The 26,396-nt window shown below is 50.3% G+C and overlaps 1 protein-coding gene across 4 annotated transcripts in view; it reads right to left on the bottom strand.

The window, feature by feature from the left end:
* Nucleotides 1-7,803: 7,803 nt before the first annotated feature.
* The window catches only part of VTI1A (vesicle transport through interaction with t-SNAREs 1A), a 278,815-nt gene continuing 260,222 nt past the window's right edge, over nucleotides 7,804-26,396 (bottom strand). For all 4 annotated transcript variants that reach the window (XM_081158250.1, XM_081158247.1, XM_081158253.1 and 1 more), the window contains one exon: nucleotides 7,804-8,922. Coding sequence is in view for 2 of the 4 variants with exons in the window: in XM_081158247.1 (XP_081014373.1) it covers nucleotides 8,829-8,922 (94 nt within the window). In the remaining 2 variants the exon portion in view is untranslated. The remainder of the gene's footprint in view (nucleotides 8,923-26,396) is intronic.

Here is a 26,396-nt window from a genome sequence, read left to right as displayed (position 1 = left end):
AAAGACAGTGTCTACATGCGCAGCACAGAAACTGCAGCAAGGCGCCGACCCTGAGATGTGCAGCCCCCTTCCGTCAGCAAGAGAAGACCAGTAAATCAAATGCAAAAGATGGGAACAGCAGACTTTGGAATTAGGCATTTTATTTAACTCATCAAGTAGGACAAGTTAGCTCAGGAAACAACAATTAAAATGTATCACTGGCTGACAATAGGTAGAACCACATTTCCAAGAGATCTAATGAAAATAAATGCCGGAAATAAATTACTCTGTGGAACACAGCAAACAGATTTGCACACACACAAAACCACCCTGTGGATATCAGAGAAACATGGGGCGCTCTGGGGGACGAGGCCTCGAGGAGCTGGGGGAACTGGAACTTGGAGCTAACGTGTGCATGAGATGTAAGAAAACAGCGGCACACTGACGACAACTCCTTGCCTGCATCCCTCGGCTTTAGGAGCTATTTCACCGGATCCCGAGACAGGCTCTGAGCGCCGCTCTGACACCCACTGTCTGAGTGATCCAGATAATGTAATCGCACCATCATTAGGAACCATGAAATTGCAATTCCTCGGGGAAGGAGCGCCGTTGCTCACTTACACAGAGAAGAGCGATTAATTAGCAGATCTCAGTTTAAAGCGACTGTGTTCTACACGGGTTCTAATCCCACTCCGGAGCAGCTCTCAGGCCTAATGAATTATGTGGAGGAAGTTGAGCTGAAGCCAGAAGGCATCCCTCGAAATGAAATGAAGTGAAATAAGATCAACTTAGAAAAACCAAAACTTTAAAATGATACAGCGATCACCCACGATCAGGGAAAAGCTATAGAAGCAGCCACATGGGGTTCATCTCATTTTTCCTCTCTTCTGAAATGACGCTGAGGAGTATGCAATTGGGATTCCATTGGGGGAACCCTGATCTAAACGACATTCATTCATTCATTCATTCCGTAACCGTCATCTTAAAGTGACAGCATTTTTATAGAGTATGACAGGCTGCTACTTTGGACCCGTTCAGCCTTGGACAGTTGGGTTCTGAAACGCAGGCAGGCCAGACAGAGCGCTGCACCCGAGGCTCCCGCGACGGCAGCTTTGGGAGCGAGCAGGCGGGGCCTAAAAGTTCCCTAAGGTCTGCAGGGCTCAGGGTTCCGTGAATCTGAGCTCGTCTGCCATCCAAGCTGTCACCAAGGTGCCCGCACAGAGCGCCTGTGCTTCGTCACGCAAACCCTGCTCTCTGGCTCTGCGGCTTTCATCTCTCCTCACAAAGGGGCTCGGGCGGCCCGTCTGCAGGCCTGGAACACGCAGATGCCTTTGCTGGGATGCCCAGCTTCTCCTGTCCCCAAGTGCCACGTGCCCAGACATCAAAGTGTCCCCACTGTCTGGGGGTGGGTGCCCAAATCAGCCATGTGCCCAAATCTGGATTTGGCTCCTCTCCCCTTCCGCACGGGGCCCAGAGCGCGGGCGGGAGGCGCCTTTGAAGGCCCCGCGCTGCGCCCAGCAGTTCACCGCGCCGGGCCCGCGACGCTCCCGGGGCGCACCTCTTAGCCGCTCGGCACTTTTTTCCCTTTTATGATATTTTGGGTTTCCGATTGCCTGCCAAGGCAAACCTTTATCATCCAATAAGCAGGAAAAAATCCTCCAATGAGTCCCGGAGCCCTGGGCCCCGGCCCCGGCCCCCTGGGCTGGCGGGGACGGCCCGCCCCGCGCGGGGAAGCCCAGCCCTCCCGGGCCACCGGGCAGTTCTGCGGAGGCTGCGGAGGGGCGACGCGCGGGGCGGCCCTGGAAGGCGGAGGCGGGGGCACCGCTGCGGGGCCTCCGCACCCCGGGACCCCACGGCGCGCCCGCCCCAGCCCAGGGCGGCGGGGCCGCCTCGCTTGCTTTCTCATCTGCTTTCTTCACCAGGCGTCTGGGGCCCGCACGTAGTAGATGCTCAATAAATATTTATCGGCTGGATGAATAAATCGGATCCCACCTCTCCTGCCGCAAACAGGGGCAGCTGGATTATTCACAGTCCCGGGGACAATAATGAGCTCACCGGAGCCGTCGCGCTCTCCGGCCCGGTGGGCTCGGGCTCGGGCGAAGGCGGGGAGACGGAACCGAGCAGAGGAAGCTGTGCCGTCCGGGCCCCGCGGTGCCAAGGCCCGGGGGGGGGGGGTCTCGTCGGGGCACACCCGCCCCTGCGGTTCCCCGACGCCCGGTGCGGCCTGGGCCTCCCCGCGCACCCGGCCGGCTGCGGGCCCAGGTCAGCCGCTCCCGCTCCGCCTCCGCAGCCTGGGCGCCGCCCAGCACCTGGGCTTCCAGGGCAGAGCGGCGCCCCCGGGAGAAGCCCCAGGGAGCCGGTTCCGGGCGCCGGGACCCCTTTCCTTCTCCCCCTTCTCCCAAAGGCCACGCACCCGGAGGGTCTCCCCGCCGAGTCCGAAGTCCGCCCTCAGCAGGGGGCGGGGAGGCCGATGGGACCGACGCTGAGCCGGGAGGACGAGGCCGCGCTTCCCCAGGCGCGAGGTCAGGCCCGAGGCGGGAACCCTCAAGGGGCTCCCCGGGGCCCGCAGCCCCAGGGCCCGGCGGCCGCTCACCCCCCGCTGTGCGCCCGGGGCGAGGCCGCGCCGCCCGGTCCAGAGGCCAGAGCGCGGGGACCGTGCGCTCAGGGGCCGGCGACGAGGCGGCTGCAGGCCCCTGGCGGGCCAGCCGGCCCAGGGCTGACTCGGCCGGCCGTGGGGACCCCAGCGACAGCCCCGCCGCGTGGGGACCAGCCACACCGCGGTCCCCTCCCTCGGGGCCGAGCGCTCGCCCGCGCCGCGCACCCGGGCCGCCCGCGTCTTTGGCAGAAGCTTCTGGAGAGAAGCTGGCGCCCGAGGATGTTTTCCCTCCAGACTCCGTGGGGCCTCACGGTGCAAAAAACCATTTCTCTCCAGCTCAGGTACTTTCCCGGGCAGAACAAGTTAAAAACAGACGAAGTGGAGGCAACAAGGAGCCCTGAGCTGGGGACGGGCCTTGCCCCCAGCCCCCCCCCGAGCGTCCCTGGGGGACCCGGGGAGGCGGGGGCCGTGGGCTCGCGAGCGCGGTCCGGCCCCAGGAAAAGTCCAGGCAGCTTTCCGCGGAGCCGAGCAGCCGATCAATACGGGCTCCGGCGCCGAGCTGTTGCTCACGCCGCGGGGCCTTGTCTGGATGAAGGGAAGGGGGTGCGAGCGCACAGCGTCTCAGCGCAGCTCTGCTCCTGGCACCCCCTCTGTGATGCCTCGTTATTTATGTAGCGCGGGTAACGAGGTCATTCAAGACGAGGAAGCGCCTTCCTCAGAACACGCTGGGCACCTGGAGGCAGGCAGCGGGCTGTGTGAGATCAGGGCGGAGGCCCAAAGAGGTTCCCTACCTTTGCCTCCCCCTGAGGGAGAACAGTGGCGGGCCCAGCGTGGCACAGCCGACCATCTGTTCTCGATGCTGGGGAATCCCCGCCCTTAACCTGCCGCCATCTGCTCCTCACCTCCTCACACATTCCCAAACCACTTGTCCTGCCATCCGGGTTTGCCGGCCGCCATCTTGGCTTGGCCGCCATCTTGGTTTCGCCCCCGCCGCCATCTTGGCTTGGCCGCCGTCTTGGTTTTGCCCCCGCCGCCATCTTGGTTTGCCCGCCATCTTGGTTGGCCTGGTTGCCTGTGGTAAGTTGGCGCTGCATCGTTCACCTTGTCACTGCCCTGGAGTTCTAACAGAGCTGAGTCTCTCTCAGTTCGCTCTCTGGCTTCCTCCTTCCACAAAGAAGAAGACACTGACTCTGGCCCAGCCACCCCATTTCAAGCCCTGGCTCCGACCACACACAGCCTCCGCCTGCCCCGGCCTGGCTGCGCCTGGTTACCCTCCAGCGTCCCCCTTGTTGGGTAAGATGCCTGTGGTTTTAATACTTTTCGGAGCTGTCCTCACAGCCACATGCCCCATTTGAAAGAGGCGAGCGTCTGTGTGAGCGCCCCTGCCTGGCCAGGTCGCATGGAGGCCTCTGGCGATGCCGCAGGCGGGATAACGCGGAGACAGCAGGCTGTTCAGGGGCGTCTGGCTGAAGGTGAGTCACGGCGCTGGGCGAGGTCAAGGTTCAAGGTTGGCGGCTCGCCCCCGCTGTGCCTTCAGCCGGCGTCTCTGGGAGTCCGACCGGGGCTGACCCGCCACGGAGCCCTCCTTCCAGCGCCGCCTGCTGGGGTGCGGCCGTCCGGAAGGCGGCAGGGTGTGAGGACCCCGGCGTGCCCGCCATCGCTGTGCCGCAGGGAGGGGCGAGGCCAGAGGCCGGGCCGCACCCGCCGGTGGCTGCGGGGCTGGCCTCCCTGCGGGCCCCTGCCCCCGGGAGGCAGCCCCGAGACCTGCAGGGTGAGGGGCGCCGGCTCCCTCTCGTCCGTGAGCCCGAGGGCCTGCTCTCCCGGGGGGGGGGCGGTAGAAGCAGCCTCCCTGTTGGGGCCCCCCATTCCCCGGTATCGACCATGATGCCCCCGCCCCGAAGTGCCGGGGAACCAGGACTGGCTTCCATGGCCACGGAAACTCGTCGAGTCGGACGGAATGACCGCGCAGCCGGCGCGGGCGTGGAGAAGGCCGCGGACTTGTGTCTTGGGATCATGAGGATGGACCTTCCCCCCCAGCTTACAGCCCGCGGAAAAGCCGACATTTCTCCAGGGCGGGCCACAGAGAGGAAAGAAGACGGAGGGTCAGCCCCTGCAGAGCGCCGCTGCTGTTGTCTGCGGGGAAGCGCTGTTCGCAGTGAGCCCGTCGGCCGCAGACACCCGGGCGTCCTCTCCCCGCCCTCCGCGCACCCCCGCCGGGCGCACCGGCGGTCTCTCGGCAGGTATCTATCTACCCACCCTCGCTCCAGACCTCAGCCCTCCGACCACACGCTCGGCTCTGGGGGAGCCAAGTGGACCAGGCGGGGGACGCACGGGGCTTCCTTTGAAACCGGCCCTCCTTGGCTCTGGACGCACATTTCTCCCAAGAAAGCCACCTCCACTCCCAAGCACCGAGTGACCCACTGGGCTGGAAGTTCAGGCCAGAGAGATGAGGAAATCATTGCTTGTAGTTCATTCTCAACTACGTAGACAAATGGCCATAAATATTTATGATGGGAAATTTCATTATTTAAAAATTCTGTTCTAAATTTCCAGCTAACTGCATGAAGAGTGCCTGCTGAACAGGTTGCAAATTAAGAACAATTATTTTTCTCTTCTGCATTTGAACAGAACTTACAGCAAAAGTCATTTAAAGGGGTTAACATCCACCTTAATTAAATATTAAAGTGTGCCTGTACCTGCCGCTATTGTTGCCCCTTCGAATAAGATATAACCTATTTTTGACAAGTTTTCATCTTTCTCTGTGGAAGACGCTACATGAAACCAAATCAGCGGCAAAGAGGAGGGTAATGAATAATCTATTTCATATTCCAGCAGTACCCAGAGCTCAGAGTGGAAAAATATTCAGTCAGATGATGGCGAGAGGCTGCTGGGGTACCACATGACACAGCTGATGTTTAAATAATAATAATAAAAAAGCGATAAACAAATCATTAGCCCTTAACAGTTGTTTAATGCAATTTGTTAATGAACGTAATGGTGAGGACTAATAATGAAAGAAAATAAAAGCGTCTAAACAGGAGCCAAGTTGCTGGCGATGCGCAATTATTTCCTTGTCAAGTTTTTATGATTTAATGAGCCCCTCTGGGACTGATGGCTGTCAGTCAGTCGTGACTTTTTGACACCATTACAACTTCAAATACAGCAGCAGGCAGGCTGTTTTCCTCGGATTTGAAATACTGAAATGATCTGACAGTTTTAAAGAAAAGATGTGCCAAAAAAAAAAAAAAAAAAAAGAGGGAGAGAAAGACAGTTGCTTTCCTTCCTTTCTTTTTCTCCTCCGCTCCCTTCTTCTGTGGAGGAGATAATCTCTGGATGCTGTTTGGTAATGAAACCCAATCACTGAGGTCATTATCTGATGAGGTTTTTGGAGCAGGCAGGCTTTTCCCCCTTTATTTCTTTACTTAATGATAACCCTCAATGGGCTTGCCCCGCATGGGACGGCCAGAGCCGCACAATTTTGTTCACCATTAATTTCAGCCTTTGAAGCTCAGGGCTCAGAAGCAGTAGCAAAGCAAACCCCCCACCAAGCTGGTTCCAAAATAAGACAATCCAGCCTGCCTTAAACAGAATAGCAAATGGCCTCCCAGCCCAGGCTGGCGCTGACGTCAAGCCCACTGCACTTGCAGGCATTTGCCTGCAACGTGGAGCATTTAAAACTCTTTACAACTTAAGAGACTTTAATTAAATTGTGTTTGATTCTGGAGCAGGGCGGCATCTGCTTTATTTATTCTGTCAGGGAAACTGTTTGGTCTGCAGTGAATTTTGTATGGCAAGGGCTTCCTCCTCCTCTCCCTCCTCTGCATCTTCATCACCCCCTGCCTGGTCCCGCATCAAACATCATTTTAACAGTATTCTCGAGTCTAGAAACATTCATCAATGGAAGTCTACGTATTAAGTTCCTAGAACCTTTCCCAGATCCATGACCTGCTTCGAATTTGTGGCCTTTCTTCCTTCCCAGTGGAGCGTGGAAGGAGGAGGGACAGTCTGTCTTCGGGCTCCTTTGAGTTTCTCCTACGGCATCCAGGAGGGCCAGGTGAGGAGTTAAGGGGACCTTTGGACCAGCTTCCTACAAGGCACTCACAACCCCAGGCTGGGGGGGTCACTCTCGAGGTGGCTTTGATGGGGCAGTTTGGCCAAGAGTTACCTGTTCATATTCTTTCCACTCTCAAGGTTGAATTGGGGCAAAATCTCAGGCAAGAGCTGATAAAGAGAACCCCGAAGAAAAGGCCACTGAACGGTGAGCCACGCACTCCTTCATCTACTTCAACATGAGCATGAGATTTTAGTGAAATATTTAGGAGCCGGGAAATTCAGATAATCAGATAACCTGGCTTGCTATGTGGCCTTGGGAAGAGTCTAGAAATGTGAGGTGTAGCTGGAGGACTGGCTACACGCCTGAGCCAAGATCAGCAGTTTTGAAGGAAGCCATGGGAGAGGCTGGGACACTCCTTCCCCACCATTAGTGTTTCAGAACAAGAAGGAAATGGGTTGTTTGTTTCCTTGCTTTTTAATGGTTTCTTCGATGTGTTCAGCACGTACAGAATTCTGTTATCAGAATAAAGAATTCTCGCTGAGTGGATCCCTTAAGCTGATGGGAAAATCAGTACAGCCTTCCCACTCCTTGGCTGGCCTGTTTCGCTCTGGCAAAATCTCACACCATCCCCACAAAGTAAAGGCTGCAGCTCTCTTTACACAATACTAAATGATTTATTGGAACAGGATTTCTCTGGTGGATTTTGCCATTCTGCATTTCCTCCCTAAACCATAATGGTTCTCTTCTGAGTTGGGGGGAAAATATATGAAGTGCTGCATCTAGGTGATCTCCAGCCATGGGCACAGGTGGTTAGCATTTTTTATGAAGAGAATGGGTTTGCTTTTCAAGGACTCAGAGCTTCCAATTATATTCAAAAGACAGTGTGGACCCTGTAAGTGCCTATGAAGTCTTAAAGAAACACACGCTTTGCTTCATGACTAGGGGGAAAATGACCTCAGCTTGGGCAACTCGAAGCTCATCATAAATGAACTCATTTTGAACGCTATTCCCAGTTACCACGGACAGAGAGAAACCAAAGAAAATCACAAAGCCCGTTAGAGGTTTGAATACATCGTGAATTCAGGAAGGCTGTGCCGACATTTGTTAGTGAAAAACCCAAGCTGTCTCTTTGCAACGCGCTGCAATCCCTTTTCTTTTAAAGAAGGTTATCACACATTTTCCACAAAGTTTATTCCTAGTGGATCACCCTATAGGACTCTACCATATTTATAATCACATTTGAAATTTCACACTGACGGAGTCATGTTCTTGCTCTTCCTGAAATATTCATGTTCTCTTTACATACCGGAATGGATGTGGAGAGAACCTTGTCAGACCTTTTGCATGTATGAGGGCTGCTTTTGGCAGCGCAAATATTAAAACCGAAAGGATACAGGAATGCTTACACAGGTCAGGGGAGAGGAGGTCACAATTAAATACGGAGCCAGGGCTCGCTCTGCCAGCAAATTCTGGGGAGTCTGGGATTTGGGGAAGGTATGGAAATATTTCTTGTAGCCAGTAATCAAAGTTGTGAAAAGTGGATATTGGGCAGGCTCAGCAAAAATATTCTTGGGTGTAAAAAAAAATTACGCATAGAAAAACAGAGAAAGTGCTAAGTCAATTTCCTGCACAACTGACGTTAACTGCCCACCTTTACAATGAAAGCACTCAGGCGGGTTGACTATGTTCATTATGCTAGGGTGGGAACAGGGCTGGTGAGCTGAATCTGGTCACTGGCTCTGATCCATGCTTTTCTCTGCATTTTTAGCCTTGGACATCACAGAAGGGCAATTTGGTGACAAGAGGTGTGTGACAAACAGCACAGCCCATCAGAAGCCCCAGTGACAGACTTATTATGCCCTCTCCCAAACCATGACCCCTGACATGTCCACAGGGCAAGGAAGACTGTCACCAAGGCTATTTTGGTCAGTAGGTGAAATTACCAAAAGGCAAATAAACCCTCACCTTCCCCTATAAAAAACAAATCTGGGTGAAGACAAACCTAGAAAAGGACACCAACCCACATGCAAATAAGAATAAAAAATATTTTTACACTCTTTGCACTCCAGCTGAACAGTGGTGAGAGGGAGGGAGGGTCATTCAGGGCCTGTCAGTGCAAAAGAATGATTCATGTGACCATTTTGTCTTAATTACTCAGAACAAGCCGCTGTTGCTGTTTATCAAGGACAAGCCGATACATCAGTGTCTTCTGACAGAAAAAGCGATGGCCATCAGGATGGTGACGACCAGGATGACGGCCAGGACGACAACCAGGATGCGGTTCTGGATGATTCTAGGAGACAGCAAAGGAGAGAGAAACTCACACAGATGATCGGAGGACATTCTGACAAAGACCATCGAAGATCAAGTTGGCTAATCAAACGATGGCTTCACAGGATGGGGTGGGGAGCCCGGTGTGTGTGGGCATGTGCCTGTGTGTGTGTGGTCACGTGTACAACCATACAGCTTTTTGGTTCTACAAATGATCCACAAGGAAATGTATAACTCCACAGTGACTGTAACGCTGCACCAGGAGAAATCTTCCTGAGAAGCTCCGGTGAACCGATTGGCTTTCTGGGTTCAGAGTGCCATGTGGTGATCTTTAAGTGATAGCATCTTTTTTTTAATTCAACATGTGAGACAAGCCTCATTTTTTTTGGCAGTGTTTCCGGTTAAGGTAATAGACTCCAAGGAAACATATGTCAGTAAGGTACTCAGCTGTACAAAAACACCCGAGGAAAAGTAAAAAAGAGACTTAGGAAGAAAAGGACAGGATTAAGAGGCAAGTGTCAAGCTTGCAGCTCAGGCTGGGAAACTGTCATCTGTCACTGGGGCTCACGCTCCGTGATGCCAAGAGGAAACATTACATTTGCTCCATAACAAAAAAAGATGGAAATGAGAAATAATACCAAGTACCCAAGTGCTTCGTAGGTTTTGGTTGGTGGTTCCTCATCTCCAGAGACTCCAACCCCCTCAGCTCTGGCTTTGCCAAATGCTGATGGGGTACTGAGGAGAATCGGAGTAGAGAGACCCGCTCCAAGATGCCTGCACAGAGCTTCTGATGAAACTGTTTCATAATTTGCTACCTCATACTGAGAAAGGAGGTCGAACATCGGAATGCTTTGCTGAGAGCTTCAAAGGGAACTGAGGTCAAACTGCCTCGCCCATGCTCATTCCCACATAACCAACCACAGAAAAATGGAGAGTGGTTGGCAGGCTAGCTGGCTGTCCACCCAGCTAAGACCCTGTAGCAAACCCCATCTGCCCATCCTCCAAATATGAAGCACAGAAAGGTCTGCTGTCTTAGTCTTGACACAGATCACTAGATCTTCTGATGGGTGTCCATCAAAAGAGCTAGGTGGGACTAGCCAGGCACCTAGCTTAACAGAAACCCCACCCTTCTACATCACATCTTCCAGAAGAAATCTTTGCAGGATGTTCACAGCCTTTTCTAGCTTCGGGATGAGTTTCTTTCTTGGAAGGATGACGACACCTTTGTGGTTTCAGTCAGACTCCTCCTTGCCCACCCCCTTCTTGCCCAAACCTAAATGGATGGATGGAGACCGACACATCAGACAGGCCCACTCCCTTTTGCCACTTGGAAGGACTTGCTCCCTCTCCTCCTGACAGGTTACAAAATGATCACATTTGCTGACACGTCTTCCGCAAAACTGCTTTAGTGCCTGTGTCCACTTTCCTGGAAGGAGATGAATGATCTGCTCGGTCCTCATTCATCACGTACGGCTCAGCTAAGATCTGTCTCGTTTATTTCTTCCCTTCCCCACTAGAAAGGCTGTGCCCCGGCATTAATTCTTCTGCGATGACAGCTAATTCAGACTTAACAGGCCATATTTACTCAGGAGGCAGGAAGATTCTCTGCCCCCAAAATAAATAAGAACAGGACTTCACGGCTTGGTAAAGTGGGGCTAATTATGAACACTGATCAGTGCTAGTTGGTAGCTTGATTTAAAACTCAAATTGATTTTCTCCCCTTTTCTCTGGAAGGGGCATAAGTCTTCAGAACAGTCCCTACACATCCTGTTTGCCCAAGTCATTGTCACAGTCTCTATTTACCACAGTCACCCGCATCAGACTTGCAAAGGAAGTCAGCAAAACTGAAACTCAGCAGTGAAACAGATTAAAAGCATGAAAACTCTTTAAAATTCTGCCTTACATACTATTCGGTAGCATGTCTCTTGGTTGACAGCCATTTTATTTGTGGGTTGAGGGCCCCAAGGCATCCATGCTGCTCATTTATAAAGGATTAACTGTGGACGTTACTTGTTCAATCTGAGGCATGGTTAGGAAAACAAATGCATAGGAATCCTAAATCCTCAGCTCTTCTCTGGCCTTCCTAATTGGGCTTCCCTCACCTCAAGGCAAAGAGGAGTGAACAGCACCCTTGATCTTTCCTAACAGCTCGTATCTTTAGTTCACTCACCAGACACCCCATCCTAAGACAGATGTCCTGGGTCACAATCAGAAAGACTGAATTGCCCATTGCCTCCTTGGTGGGTCCACAGTCGCCTCTCCAGCCCCAGCGTGCCGCACAGTTACTGACACACTGAACTGTCCAGAGGATGATGAAAGAATGCAGCCCTAAAATCGTCACCCTTCCATTCAAGGGAGAATGAAGATCTGGGCAAATTTAATTCGCAGGAAAAGCCCAGGCTTAAAGTTAAAAGTTGAAGTAGCCCTGGCTGGTGTGGCTCAGTTGGTTGGGTGTTTTCTGGTGCATCGAAAGGTTGCCGGTTCAATTCCCAGTCAGAGCACATGCCTAAATTGCAGGCTCAATCCCTGGTAGGGGGCGTGCAGGAGGCAGCAGATTGATGTTATGCTCTCACATCGATGTTTCTCTCTTTCTGCCTCTCCCTTTCTAAAAATCAATAACAAATCTTTAACAAAAACTTTGTAGTAAACCCCGGAACTCCATACCATCGTGCATTTTCAGAGCACTACTGGGTCTTCTCTGTAAAGCTGGGAGAAGGGATGGTCCTCACGGAAGTGAGGCTTGTGCTGGCCGGAGGAGGTTGGCAGGAGAAAGCATTTGCTTTCAAACCAGAGGCTGGCAGATACTTGGGACAAGTGGGTTACAAGGCACAAAGAGAGTTGGAGCAGACAGAGTGGCAAGTAAGCTTGACTCTGGCCAGGCCATCAACCCAGCTTTGGGTCTCAAAGGTGTTGGGTAGATAACAGCATCTCTGAGGACGAGAAAGAAGGGTGGCGGGGGCCCTTGAGTAGACAGAGCTCCCCTGGGGGCAGAGAGGACAAATCCTGCCATGGGGGGCCCATCTGTGAGGAAGCCTGCAGGCTGGCAGGCAGGCACTGCTGTCGGCGCAGGAGGAAGGCCGAGTTGGGGAGAATCTGAAAAACAGCCAGGGAGAGGGGTTCCCAGCTACTGAGCCAGAGAAGAAACTTTGGGGGAGCCTAAGGAATCTTCCTCCTTAACTTTGGGCAGGAGTGTGGGGTGGGATTTATGTTCAACTAGGTATGCAGCAAGCAGTCTTAATCTCCCTTTTGAAAATGCAAAGTGTGTTTACCCAGTAAATAATTTAAGAAAGAATATACACTTGAAAGAAGACATCCATTGAACCAGCCAGGCTAAATTGCCTCCAGGCAAAAACTTGTGCATTTGCATGCTGCCTTCTATTAAGTGAGCACACTGTGGCTTTAAAAGAATGCAGAGCCAAATTAAAAGGAATGTGGGCCCAAAACATCAAGGATTCTCCAAGTTTACATTATGAATCACAGTGCTGTTGATACAAGATGAATTAACCATTTACTTTGAGGCTGAACTCACAAAGTACTATTGAAAATACTGATCCTATGCAGGAACCCAAGGAGGGGCTAATCTTTCCATTGCCAGTCTCCTCCCCCTCTGGAAACAAGCTGCGTGTGGCAGCGGGAGTCACAGAAGACTGGTTAACGTGCAGTGGGCCAGCGAGGCACCTGGCACAGTTCTCTGCTCTCGCTTGAGGAGCCAAGAATTCCACTGTAGCAGGCGTTACCAGCCTGGGACATATGGCCCAGGCAGGCCCAGCTACTTACAGCTCTCTATCCTGCACAACTAGTTCTCTACTTCTAGGCACAGACTGCCCTTACCTACCCCTCTATGTTCGGTGTGGCCATGTGACTTGTTTTAGTCAATGAAATGTGAGCAAAAGTGCTGGGTCTCACTTCCAGTGTTTGACTCTCCAGCTGACTCTACCATTGCTGTTCTGGTGTAGGAGGCTGTAGGTCCCAGGAGTGCAGTTAGAGAATGGTGGAGATCCCTTCTCTCTCAACCCCGGAGTCATCACATGGAGGGATATTGCCCTGGACTCACTGTGGATGTGTACTAAGCCAATGAGATTTGGGGGTTGTCTGTCACCGCAACTCTCCTGAGTGATACACTACTGTCCCCCTTCTCCAACAAGATGGGTGTTTGGCCAAGCCAAGTGAGGCTCTGGTTTAATGTATTCCAGAAGCCAAGGTATGATGAGGGTAGGTAGGACTTCTTTCCTTTAAGAAACAGCCTTTTGCCTCTTGGTTTTCAAAAGCTGGGGTTCTCTTCTGTTCGTATTTGGTCATAACACCTCTTTTACTGAAGACTATGGAGTTTCCTCTAGCTGTACCCAATGCCGGTGTGCTGATGAGCGATGGGATCACACATGATGTTTCAGAAGGCTCAGCTAGGCACTCTGCTTCCCATGTACAGCAGACATGTGGTTGCATTCATTTATCAATTCCACACATTTGACACTAGCCTTTCTCCAGGGGTAGAGCTGTGACCTCGGCTAAGATGGTCAGTGTGTTCCACGCCCTCGGCCAGTGACTGGAGCAGGCATATGACTTCAGCCAGTCTAATAGAGTGAATCTCAGAAGGTCTGACTGCAATACTGGGTCATCTGGACCGTGTGGTGATGGATGTTAGGCCTGGACCTGCTGCAGCCATTTTGTTTCCTTGAGGAAAACCAGCCTAAGAAAGAAACTGATCCATGGAGGATAGTAGATTAAAGAATGTCAGAGAAATGGAATCTAAGTCCTGAAGATATGATGAACCTCGATATCAAACCACCCTTCCTTTGACCTTTTAGTTACATGAGAAAATAAATTATTTTTCAAGTTGGCTTGAGTTAGGTCTTCTGTTATTTGCAACCAAAAAGCATTTTTTGGGGAGTCACCTTGATTTCAAAACCAAGTCTTTGATCTATTTTCCCCACCTCTTCCAAGAAGAATTTCCTGACCACGCCCCTCTTTTGCGCTTATGTTTCCCTGTGCATCTCTCTTACCACTACACTTCCCATATAGTTTTATCCCATATAGTTTTAGGATTTTCTGTTTTTATGCAGCGTTCTCCAATAAAAAGTGGACCTTCTTGGGTTTGAATCTCCTTTGTCTTTTACATTCCCAGTGCCTAAAACAGAGCTTGGCATAAAGAACCCAAAACCACAAACTTGCTGAATGCATGAATGAGAGACTCTACTTCCACATGCTCCCCCAAGGTTTAGGTGGTACTCTTCCTGGTTTCCAAGCGCTGCTTATAGACAAGCAGGGCTTTGGGAGGGAGCTATTATTAGCCACCCTCCTATTAAGGATGCCGGTAGTGTCCAAGCCCTTTTATAAGCCTACATTCATTAGCTGGAGAGCGTGTGACACTCCACAGGTTCAGGGCCCGTCCTGGACATGCTTTTCCTGCATGCTGACAGGCCTGAATAATGATGCCCACCTTTGGGTTCTGACAGTAACAATGGGCAGGACAGTTAGCATCCAAGAGAGCAAGACATAAACGCTGTGCAAAGGAACCTATACCTGTATCTCTCTGGAAACTTCCCCAAGACAAGGGCCCACGGAAGGGCTCTCCAAGGTCTATATCCAATTCAGTGTTAGTTGATAGAAATAAAAATAACAGAGAAAATGGGTTATTGTTAGCAGCCTCTAACACCAACTTCAATTTGAAGAATTATTTTCAAAACTGGGCCCATGGTTACCTCTGAGCTAGAGTTGTGTGGTTACTGTGTCACCTGGTAATGCCCACTCAAGGTCTCATAGGTCCTGCATCTGTGGGAGGAATCCCCAGCCTCACCCCAGGAATTCAAGGGGGGCTTCCCCATTCTGTGATGCCACCTGGGGACATATGGCCCAGCTACTTACAGCTCTCTATCCCGCACAACCATTTGTTCAGGAATTGGATGCCACCCAAGCCAGACAGAGTCCTTTGAGGATTTTCCCTGGAAAGTCAAGAAAAATGTCCTCTCTCTACTAGGATTTACTGTGGGGAAAATGGGAACTTAGAGCTGCTGGGGGCCACTCTTATTGCCATGCAGAAGGGGAATCTGCCTGAAGGAGGCCAACACAGAGCAACACAGAGGCCAGAGATGGGGAAAAGAGACAGGTTCTGAAGGCATCTTTCGAGCCCCTAGATCCTGCTGTGGGCCTGATACCTGAAGAGTCACATTTAAACTTTCCAGTTGCAGGAGCCAGATGACCCAGCATTCCCAGCAAAGCTTCTGAGATTCACTCTATTGGACTTGCTTAAGTCACATGCCTGCTCCTGGTTCTGGAGTTTGGTCGGGACTTCTCTCACTTTCAACCTCACCCATGGTACTGAGTTGAATAGTGTCGCCCTCCAAATTCATGTCCACCTAGAACCTCAGAACATGACCTTATTTGAAAACAGGGTCTTTGCAGATGTAATTTGTTAAAGATCTTGAGATAAGATCACCCTGGATGTAGGGTCGGCCCTAGATCTAATGACTGGTGATCTTATAAGAAGAGAGGACACAGAGACACACACAGAGAAGAAGGGCAGGTGGAGTCAGATGCAGAGATTGAGTGATACTGCCACAAGCCAAGGAATGCCTGGGGCGACCGAAAGCTGGAAGATACAAGGAAGGGTCCTTCCCTAGACTCTCTGGAGGGAGCATGGCCCTGCCGACTCCTTGATTTCAGACTTCAAGCCTCCGAGCTATGAGAGAAGACATTTCTGTTTTAGGCCACCTAGTTTATGGTACTTTGTTACTACAGCCCCAGGACACAAATGCACAGAGTTCTAGGATCTAGACCAGGCTATAGACTGGCCATCTTGTCTTAGCCTTCATGGTGACTATTCTCCAGGTCTCCACCTGTTTCCCTGTTGCTGCATCACACGATTGCTGGATCTGTATGAAGGACAGGAAGCTCCAGCCCGATTCTGTGAGAGCTTTGCAGACAGCTATGGGCTCAGTCTTCCAGAGCTGTTGCTTCTTCTATCTCAAGAGTGAGAATTTCTAATCCCGAGCGGAGCAGGAGGCTGCCCAAAGCCATGTGAGATGAGGGAACTGAGGGGGCATGTCCTACAAGACTCCTGCCTCTGGGATAATGTATTTAAAATAGGAAGGAGACCAGATGTTATCTCTGGGCCAACTTACTAAGTCAGCTCCACCATTAACGGTCTGCGTTAACCGACCTAGTTCGGAGTAGTCAGTTACCCAGGGGGCCTAAGGAAATAGGACACAGGAGAATTAAGGTTTGACAGGTGGCGAAATGAGCATGCTCTTCAGCAAGGAAGTGAGGACACGGGAGCCAGTACCTGAGCCCCAGCAAACCCAGGTTAGGTCCTGAGTGAGGTCAGAGTAGTTTTATCACATTTCCGAATTTCCACTTAGCTTAACAGGAATCAGCAAGCTTTACCCATAAAAGATCAAACTGTAAATTTATTAGTTTGCTAGGGCTGCCATCACAAAGTTCCACAAACTGGGCAGCTTAAATGACAGAAATGTATTCTCTTGCAGTTCTAGAGGCTGGAAGTCTGAGATGGAGCTGTTGGCAGACTGGTTCCTCCCAAGGGTGAGGGAGTCTCTCCCAGCCCCTGGGGGTTTGCTGGTCATCTTTGAGGTTGCTTGGCTTCCAAGCCCCGCCCCAAATCTTTGCTCTCACCCTCACATGGTGTCCTCCCTGTGTGTGCATTTCCTCTTCTGAAAAGGACACCAGTCTCATTGGGTTAGGGGACCACCCTACTGCAGTATGCCTCATCTTAATTCTACCTACAAAGACCCTATTTCCAAATAAGGTCCCATTCTCAGCCACTAGGGGTTAGGACTCAACGTAAAATTTGGGGGGCAGGAGTGAGGAAGAAAGAACACAATTCAATCCAAAACAGTAAATATTTTAGGCCTCGTGGAACCTACAGTCCCTGTTGTAACTACTCAGTGTTGCCCTGTGCAAAAGCAGCTGTGGACAACGTCAGTGGGTGAGTAGGACTGCATTCTAATAAAACTTTATTGACAGACACTGGGATTTGAATTTCAAGTAATTTTTACATGTCAATCCATATTCTTCTTTTGACTTTCCCCCCGACCATTTAAAAATGTAAAAGCCATTTCTGTCCCATGGGCCATATAAGAACAGTGAGCTAGTGAGCTAGACTGGGCCTGTTACCTGTGGTTTGCCCACTCCTGGTTTAAGAGTAAAAAGCTCTCTAAGGCCGGCCCTCCTGCGCCGGAGGACATGGTGTTCCTTGGACCGTGTGCACATGGCCATGGCAGGTCTGGCCAAGTCCCTCCGACTGAAGGAAAAAGGAAACCGGGAGTCCCTGCCCTGTGGGAGCTTACAGTGTCACAATGAGCAATCAATTACAGAAGCCTGACAACAAAGGCCATAATGAGAGCAATGCCAGCCAAGACAATTTGTTTTGTGCCCACAACCCTGGCTTTGCCTGGGGTGGCATGGAGCGAGTCACTCCATGACACTTGAGTTTCAGTTTCCTCCCTAGCACAACCAGCCAGCTCAGCACCCACCCAGGGAGGAGAGGATTAGTTCATTTAAGATTATAAAGCACTTTGAAAACAGAAAGTCCTGGCCATGCGTGCAGCTGGCAAATAATTATGTGAAAGGAGATGGCATTTCAGGGAAGGTGAGAGGCAGGAGGACAGTCATCAGAGGCCAAGCGGCTGCCTGGGAAACTTCCTGGGGAACTCCATGGGGCTGGGGAGAAGGGGGAGGTGGGAGGCCTGGAAGAAGCTGCCTCCTCAAGCCCTCCAGGCTTGTGTTCCCCCAGGCCGGTGTCTATCTGGGCCTCATGGGGACACTCACCCCAGCAGGGCCGAGCCTTCTCTCTCGGGTGGTGGCATAAACATCACAAGCAAAGGCAGGGCTCCATTGGCTGGCTTGGGGATCCCTTCCCAGCCTGGGAAGGCAGCCAGCAGGTGCCTATCAGAGCGCACAGGTAAGGCCGATGGGTTTGATCAGCGATACGTAAGTTACGTTGCTCTCTACGTGGCCAAGCGCACCCATCGAGCTGCAGCCTGGGCACCGCAGCCACTGTCATTCTCCAGCATGGACTTGCCGACAACAGGGGGCCTGGAAAGTGGCTTTGTTGGTCCCCGGGCTTTCAGAGAGTGTCAAGGCAGCTCGCTTCAATCAAAGGGCTTGGGAAAGGCTTGAAGAGAATGAAATAATGATGCCCTGGAAATGCAAGGTATATTGAATCCCTCCGAGGCTTCGAGACTCGCAGACTGCTAGAGGTGGAAAAAAGGTCTCCACAGCGTTGTCTGGATCGCTCATTTTAGAGTTGAGGACCCTGAGGCCCTGAGAGGTGAAGGGAGATGCCCAAGGTCACCATGTGGGGCACAGCCAGGTCTTCAGACCCCAGGCCCCTTGTTTCAGAGTCATTCTCGTCTGAGGGGCCAGTACCATGAGAGTGCCTGCACATAATGGGAATTCAAAATACATCTGCTGCTAATAGGGACCGGTCAACAAAATCAAGGAACACAACTCAACACCTAGCCATGGTCCCCACCTGTTCCCGAGTCCAACCCAGTCCCACTTCTGTGTGAAATGAAGGGGTGCTTGGATGATGGAGGACCCTGGTTCCCAAACTCCAGGCTGAGGCTGAAGCGGGAAGAGAAGAGCACCAGAGAAGGCTGCATTTTCTCGGAAAAAAGATTACTCAGCGTAGAGGACTTTCCTTTTCTCTGCAATCGTGTCCTTTCTCCTGTTTCAGTGTTGGCGTGCCCTTTAGTTTATGGAGTGATGCTGAAGTAGATGGCAGGTATTTTCCCCAATATCCTTATTTGGACATTGGAAATGTACTCTCTCCCTGGAAATTACTCTTACTTGGCAAACTAAAAAGTGGACAATCCTCTATTTAAAGAGAAAAAGTCCCAGTCGGAGAAATGGAAAGGTTTGTGGACCTGGAGCTAGGACATCCCACCAGCTCTACTGTCTGATGATTCCTCCTTAGCCTCTATAGCATGGGGCCCTTGGTGACGGCGACAATGACAACGGTAACGCCAATAATGACAGCCTCAGCTACACCACACCAGCAGCTCCTATTGACTGGGTGTTTACTCCGGGCCAGGCGCTGTTCTGGCATTTTCTACACTTCATTGAACCCTCACAGTAATCCTATGAGGTGGAGACAATTATCATCCCCATCTTTACAGAGAAGTTACTAGAAACCCCAACCCCCTCACCAGTTTTATCTTGCGCCTCAGCAAGACACACATCATAAGGTGGTGGTTCATCTAACCCGTGTGTCTTATGTTCTCTAGCAGACTCCTCGGTTGTTTGAAGGGCGAGTCTTTGGCATCTTCATCTTTATAGTCTTCTCCTAGACACAGTGATGGGGTACCCAAGTTCATTTTTGTTGAAAGTACACAACACAAATTAACCAAAGTCAACTCTTCTTAGTGCCCAGTGTAAATACACCATAAATTACTAAGATAGTATTCATTTTTTTCTGAAGCATATTTCATCAGCTCTCCTCAGTCACAGGCACATTGGCTGTGTCCTTTCAGGCTCTCTCTTTTAGGTAAATGCATGGTTACCTGACCCCTCACCAGATTTGGGGACAGAGAGAATGGTAATCAGCCTCTGGGGGCAGCTCACCATTCGTGCAACCCTAAGCAAGTTACTTCATTACTTCTCTGTCCTTTTCACTCTTTTAAGGTGAAAATGTTCTTTGTTTTGTGGTGCAATGGTGATAGTAGATGGCAGTGGTTTTTCCCAATGTCCTTAGCTGGACATTGGAAATAGATTCTCCCCTTGGAAATGACTCTCTTACTTGGCAAACTAAAAAGTGGAAAACCCTCCTTTAGTCTTCTGTTTAAAAAGAAAGACAAAAGGACCAGTACAAGGAATCTGAAAGTTCCAAAGAGCCAATGCTTCAGTTTCACATTAGAAAAACGGGGCTAATAACAGCAGTGCCTCGGTCAATGAATTACATTAATAAATAACTGAGTTAATTCAACATGAAGTGCTTAGATCATCAGTGCTTGGTAATAGCAACCACTCAGTACAATAATTATTATCACTCCACTCCTGTAATTACTCACGGTTTTCCCCACAACGAGTTCTGAAACTACTCTTGGTTGGCCACCCTGACCCCCCAGACAGGCCCCTGCCGCGGGTGCCTTGGCCTGGAACGCCTACAGAGTCCTCTCTGGTTCCTGTCGGACCCGTCCCGCTGCTGGCCCTGATGAGCTGGTCTGTGGGGTCCAGGCTGAGCTACTCTCCTGGAAGCCCCATTTTCTGCAGCGTCTCAGGAAGGCAGAGGCTGCTCTTCCAGCTGTGTTAGTTTACCTCCTCTGGGTCATGGCTGGTTGCAGTCACACTGGTGCAGACACAACTGCCTTGGCTTCTGTGATGGGCTTTAACATATTTCCCCGCAAGATCTGATGTTAGGCACTTATCTCCTACTAGTCATGGCTTTACACCTTTTTTCTTTCCTGATGTCAGGAAGAATAAAACATTTTGGCAGAGGCTGACCAGCCATCTGCCTCTCTGTCAACACTTGAGGGACGTGGTGACATGTTCTAGATCATAACATCAGAACTTCTCCATCTCATCCAGACTTGGTTCCATGGCAAGCAGAGTGGGGTCTGGTATGACCAGCATCCTCACTGTGCTGGTCTCGGGAGGCTGCGCCTCAGATCCTTCTCTGTCCCTTTGTTGTTTTACTAGAGAGGCTCACTCCTCCTGCCTGCCCAACAGCTTCATCTCCACTGTGCTAACAGGCCCTCATGCTTCCAGCTCCCATCAGGTGGTCCTAGTCCTGGGTTCTGGGGACACTACCCCTCCCTTTGTCCCCCTGTCCAGGTGGGGGGCCTTTCTGCCGATGCTGAGTGCTGGGCTGCCCTGTTCTCCTGGTTGGAGAATGCACGAGACACCCAGCAGAGTGCGCACTGTCGGCGCAAACTTATGCTATTGCTTCCACCTTAAACCGATTTTACATACCCCAAAGCAGCATTAGTCATGTCGGAGCAGGTGAATGCCAGGTTGAGAAGGCCGCCTCCAAAGGCTCATTTACACTAAGCACGATGGTTGACTCATGGCCCTTTGGGTGGGGAGATGATCAGATAGCAGGATCCCCAGGTTTGTGCAGGTGAAGCCACGTTGCCTGCTGGAGCACATGCTAGTCTTCTAACTAAAAAAGGGAATCCTTCGGGGAGGAGGGGAGACCTCCAGTCTGAGGGCAGCAGGCAGCAGGAGAGGGGCTAGGAGAATGGGGAGTGCTGGATCTTTTTCTAAATTGGGGGGCTGCTCCTGATTGCTGTTGGGACTCAAAGTGGGCTCGGTGCGGCTGGATCTTCTGATTTGTCAAGAGGAGCCAGAAATCATGTTCTTTCTGTGAAATCTCCCAAGTTTTCAATACTGGCAACTAAGTAAAAGTTTTCCTAAACACTGGGTGGCCAAACCAAGCACATCTGCCGGTGGGGCCAAGGGGGCCTGTGGGTCTTCAGCCTGTGACCTCTGACTAGTTATTACGGAACAAATGGAAAGGGAGGGAGGGGGTGGGCGGGTGAGTGCATCTCTGCCCTGCTTTCCCCGAGATTCCCTCGGAGACGGGAACAGCCCAGACCTCCTGACCCTGCAGAAGTCTGCAGTTCGGCCTTGGTGCAAGCACCAATAACCAGGGTCCACATTGAGTGCATCCAACTTAGCCCGTAACTGATTCCTAACCACGGGGGTCAAAGGCCAGGGAGAGGCCAACGGAAGCCACACACCAGCTTGTGTGAGCCTTTCGGACTCTCCCAAGGTGATGAAAAGCGCAGGCAGGGGTCAGGGCTGCAAGCACATCAGCACGTCTGCAGCCGCCTTGACTTTCACGGCCTGGCTAGTGCTTCTCGTGGAGGATGGTGAGCGGACTGCAACGCCTTGCAAGCCAGGAGGCTGGGGTGGGAAACTGAGTGGTGTCTGCCAGAGGGTGGGTGGCAAAGAGGTTTGCAGGATCGCCTCTACTCCAATCTACTGAGAGACCCTGTGACTAACAAGTAAATGCGTCTCAGTTTCCCTCTCTCAAAAGTGGGAGTAAATATGTGTGACCCAAGCACCCTTGAGAATGGACGTTGAGGACCATGTCTGCGGACTAGAGAAAAATAAAGACAATAAATTGCGAAGGAGTAGAGTGGCCTTTGAACACTTTCTCAGGTCCTTTATTTAGCTGCAAAAAATAGAAAAACTTACCCTAATTTAGGAGGGATCTTGACGGGAACTGAGCCAAAATACAAAGAAGGAGCCACGCTTTTCTCTGTCATTCTTTGGAGGTACTGGCCTCCAGCTACCTGGTTTTAATTTTCGCAAGTGGATGGTGAATTCCAACCCTGAACTGGCTACCAGATAACACAAGGGCACCTAATTACAATACGAGGTGGTGCCACTCCAGGTCCTTGCCGGAGGTGACAACCTCAAAGTCCCCTGCCGAACACTCATTAGAAATCCAGCTGAGCAACAGTGTTGATCGAGGAGCCTAAGAACAGAGTCCACCTCTCCGGGAGGCACTAGTCTCCCCCCTGGATCAGCGGGACCCCGGGAGTCCGCCCTGTACCTGGTGCTTTAGGTTCGAGTGTGCGCTCCCAGCTGTTCTGGGCGCAACGCCACCAGCTTACCCAGGGGACAGGAAGAGACAGGCGGGCGGAACTCGTATTTCCTGTAGGATGCTCTTGGGCATGTTCATTACCCTGCCCAGCGGGTGTCCCTGCCACCAGGAGACCTTCTGCCATCGGGTAGGGGGAAGAGCTGGGCTTTTACGGATCTTGACTCCTGTGACTCCACATGTCCCTCTTCTGATGGGCTGCCAGAAGGCCAGAGCGCACCTGCGGCCACCGCTCACCAGTGGGCAGGCTGGTCCACAGAGCGTGCCCTCACCCTATGCCTCACTTCATTTCACAGCCAGGAAACCTATTGCTTTGCATATATTTTGGTCTATTGCTATAAATCCTTTGGAGACCAAGACAGGTTTACACACAGGCATGGAAGAACTAAGAAAACAAAAAGAATTCCCGTCCTCGTGGCGTGGCTACTTCAATGATTCTGGCTTTATTTTTCCTCCTATCCCCAAACAATTCCATACTATGTGACCCTTGGAAAGGCGAGTTTGCATGTTTGCCAAAACAACAGGATATTATTTCCACTTTTTTCTTGACTCTCCTTTCATGGCCAGCATGGGGTGATTTCCAGAATGAGCCCAGACTTGGGACTTGGGGCCCCTGGGACCCTCCCCTGGCTAAGTGCAGTGAATCATGGGTCCCCTTTGTTTGGGAGATTTAGAGCAATTGTCTTAACAACATGGACCTCTTTTGTGAAAGCTGAAGGCGTACCCAGCAAATGTTGGCTGCAGATACGCCTGCCGAAGTGTTAGCGTGGTCAGGGCCCTTCCTTGAACAACCTAAAGCATATTTCTCTCTGTATATATTTGGTTTCTTAGATGCCTTAAAGCCTGGAAAACAATCATAGCTGAGGCCATTTCTGAGATGGCACTAAAAGAACCTACTCGGAGACATATAAAAATAATGAGAATCTTTCTGTCAGGAAAGATTTAGAAAATATCACTGGCATTATTAAAATTTAATTTTTTACTTGGCTTTTTGGTTCCCCTTTCCCGTGATAATGAGCGGAACCGCACACCTCCGCCTTGCTAGCACTTGTTTTGTGCAATAAATTCAGCCTTCCAGTCTGAAGACATTTCAGACAACAGCTTTGACTGCTATAGGCTTGTTTTTTACCCTGTGCTGTGCTTTGAGTCTTCCTATAAAAACCGGTTCATGAGATAATTTTCCACAAGGCCAGTGAAACTAATAAAAATCAGTTTTGCCCAACTGGTTCAGAGAAATCCTGGGAATTGCCGAAGCAGAACTGCAAAAAGAGGGGGGAAACAAAAAAAAAGAAAGAAAAGAAAGAATCGATGTATTCACTAATGGTTTACTTCATAGAGAACTATCAAGTTAGCTGACAGGAGAGGCTTGGCTGTAGGAATTTCCCTTTCAACTTGAACAGACACCTTTTAAGGGTCTAGGAAAAAGCTTTTCTTCCCAGTGGTTGCAGATGCTCGCGTGGAGTCATCCCTGGGTGACAAGGCAGGCTTGGGGCCCGACAGATGGTGGCCTCTGCTGAAGTCCTGCCCAACCCCTCTTTGTGGGCCAGAGAGGCTGGTTTTGTGATGGGTGAACCGGGCTGGACACGGTTTACTCCAAGGCCACGGGACCAGTGGGTGACAGACCCGTCAGTGCATTTGGACCCTTCGGGTTCTTTATGCATCATCATTGCGCCTCCACTATGACCACTCATCTGACCCCGTATTTTGGTTTCCCGCCAGTGGAAGCAGGATTGCAAAGGGGCATCTCCTTTACAACCTGGAAGCAACAGCAGACCCTGGTGACACGCAGAACACATTCTCTAAAACACACGCTTTCACTACCTCTATTTCATTAGTTCACAGCACGAACGAGTTGACACGTCTGAAAACAAATGGGAAGACGTCGCACAGGAAAAAAAAAAGGACTTGAAGGAAATGTAGCCACGTGCTAACAGGGCTTGTATTTGGGTAGTGGATGTTTTTTTCTTTCCATGTTTATGTATGTCTTCATTTTCTTGAATTGTACATTATTTCAAATATAATTATTATTTCAAATAATGCTAAACTAAGAATTGAGTAAATTGGGGAAAAAACATAATTTATTCACAGTGCTATACAGAAATAAGAGGGAATGTGTGAGAAAAAAATGGTAAAATTTATTTTGTATCTGTTTTTGTGCCTTAGACTATCTTGAGTATTTCACACAAATTAAATAATCCTCAAAACAAATCTATGATAAAGATATCAATGTTCTCATTTTCCAGAGGGGGGAAAGTGAGGCTTGGGGAGGTAGTTTTCCCAGGATCCAGCTGGTCAGTGGCAGAGTCAGACTCTGTTTTAAAGGCCACATGCTGTACGTGGCAGGATGAATTGTTGGCATCTCGGTGCATCTTACCTTGTAGCTTACTTTGCATTTATGGATAAAATGAGGGATAAGAACATCTTTTCCCCCTACCTTATGGGTTCTTGTGATGTTCAAATTAGATCATGCATGTGAAAACAGAAAATGTAAACTGCTCAAGGGACGGGATAATAATATTTTATATAACACTGGTGAGTTGAGAGCTGCCACAAATGTCATTCAGATACTGATAATTTTTAAAGAAAAAAATACACTAAAATAGAATCAATGCTAAAACCATACGGAACAAATTTGTTCTTGAGGATTCAGAGGTGTAAGAAGATCTTGTCCTATCCTACTTGCCATTAAAACCACTGATTTTTTGGACCATATTATATTCATTAAAAAGCAAAGGTTGTAAATAGCAAGTACACTATGAACCCAACTTTGCCAAAAGAGAAGAACTTATATAAACTTAAAACAAAAATTGGAAACATAGACACTGAAATGATAGAAATGACTGTGTCTACGTGTTGGGATCATGGGGATTTAAAATAAATCTTCTATGATTCACTGCATTTTCCAAATTTTTTTTTGGTAATAAATATGCACTATTTTCACAATCAGAAAAAACACACAATTCAGCCTTTACCCTCATATACTAAAACATCATCTTCCTCGGATACGACTGTAAAATCAATTCTGAGTGTTATGGTAGCGTGATTCCTGGTGAACTAAAAGCTTACTTGAAATACATTCAGGTCATAAAACAAGGAGTGTAGACACTCCCGATTTTCTTTACACAAGTTAGGCTCGGTCTGTTGAGGGCTTTTGTCACATACAACTTGATTGAAAATCATCAGAGGTCAAGAAACAGGTGACTACCCAGGGTACTTGGGGGGGAAAAACCCAACAGGTGGGACTGCCCAGTCGCTGGAAGGGCAATAGTGCTGGGTCTGATTTCTGCAGTGACCCCATCGTTTGCACGGTGGCCTCAGAAGGGGACCCGTGCCTCCTGTTGGAGCTCACGAGCAGTAAATTAGCAGAAAAGTGCCACCGTGTTTGGAAAAACAAGGCCGATTTCCAGCAGTGCCACCAAGGCAGCTATTTTTAAGTATCTAATTGCATTTGCAGCATCTGGCACTCTGCACACTCCATTTCTATGACTTCAACATGATACATGTTCCGCAAGACAAACAAACAAAAGAGAGATTAGATGTGGGACACTGGAGCCATGTCCGACAGCCCCAGTACGGAAATATTACAATATGACCTGGAGATTATTCCAGGGCCACATGAAACAGTCCCGGTGTATGGACTCTCGGCCTGGGGATGCGAGCGGCGCGGAGAGCCGGGCTGGCTTCATGGGCCAGGCCAGCGCCAGCCTGGCGCTGACATGCGGTCAGGAAATGCCAGCGTCTCAGCTAAAATCAAGACGAGAGCCCCGAACATCGACGCTTTGCCTTTCAGCAAATCCCAAACAGCGCAGATCTGGGGTTCCTGTCCTAATTGGGAGGTTTCCTAATTTGCTTACGGTATCTGTCTCGTGTCGGCTAATCTTGCTCCGGTTGCCTCCTAACACTGTCTGAAATAATCCGCTTACTCCTGCTCT

Source organism: Miniopterus schreibersii (genome assembly GCF_964146895.1).
Source record: "Miniopterus schreibersii genome assembly, chromosome: 14".
In the NCBI taxonomy this organism is placed as follows: Eukaryota; Metazoa; Chordata; class Mammalia; order Chiroptera; family Miniopteridae; genus Miniopterus; species Miniopterus schreibersii.
Note: the sequence above shows the minus strand (reverse complement) of the source record. Positions and strands in the feature narration are given on the sequence as shown.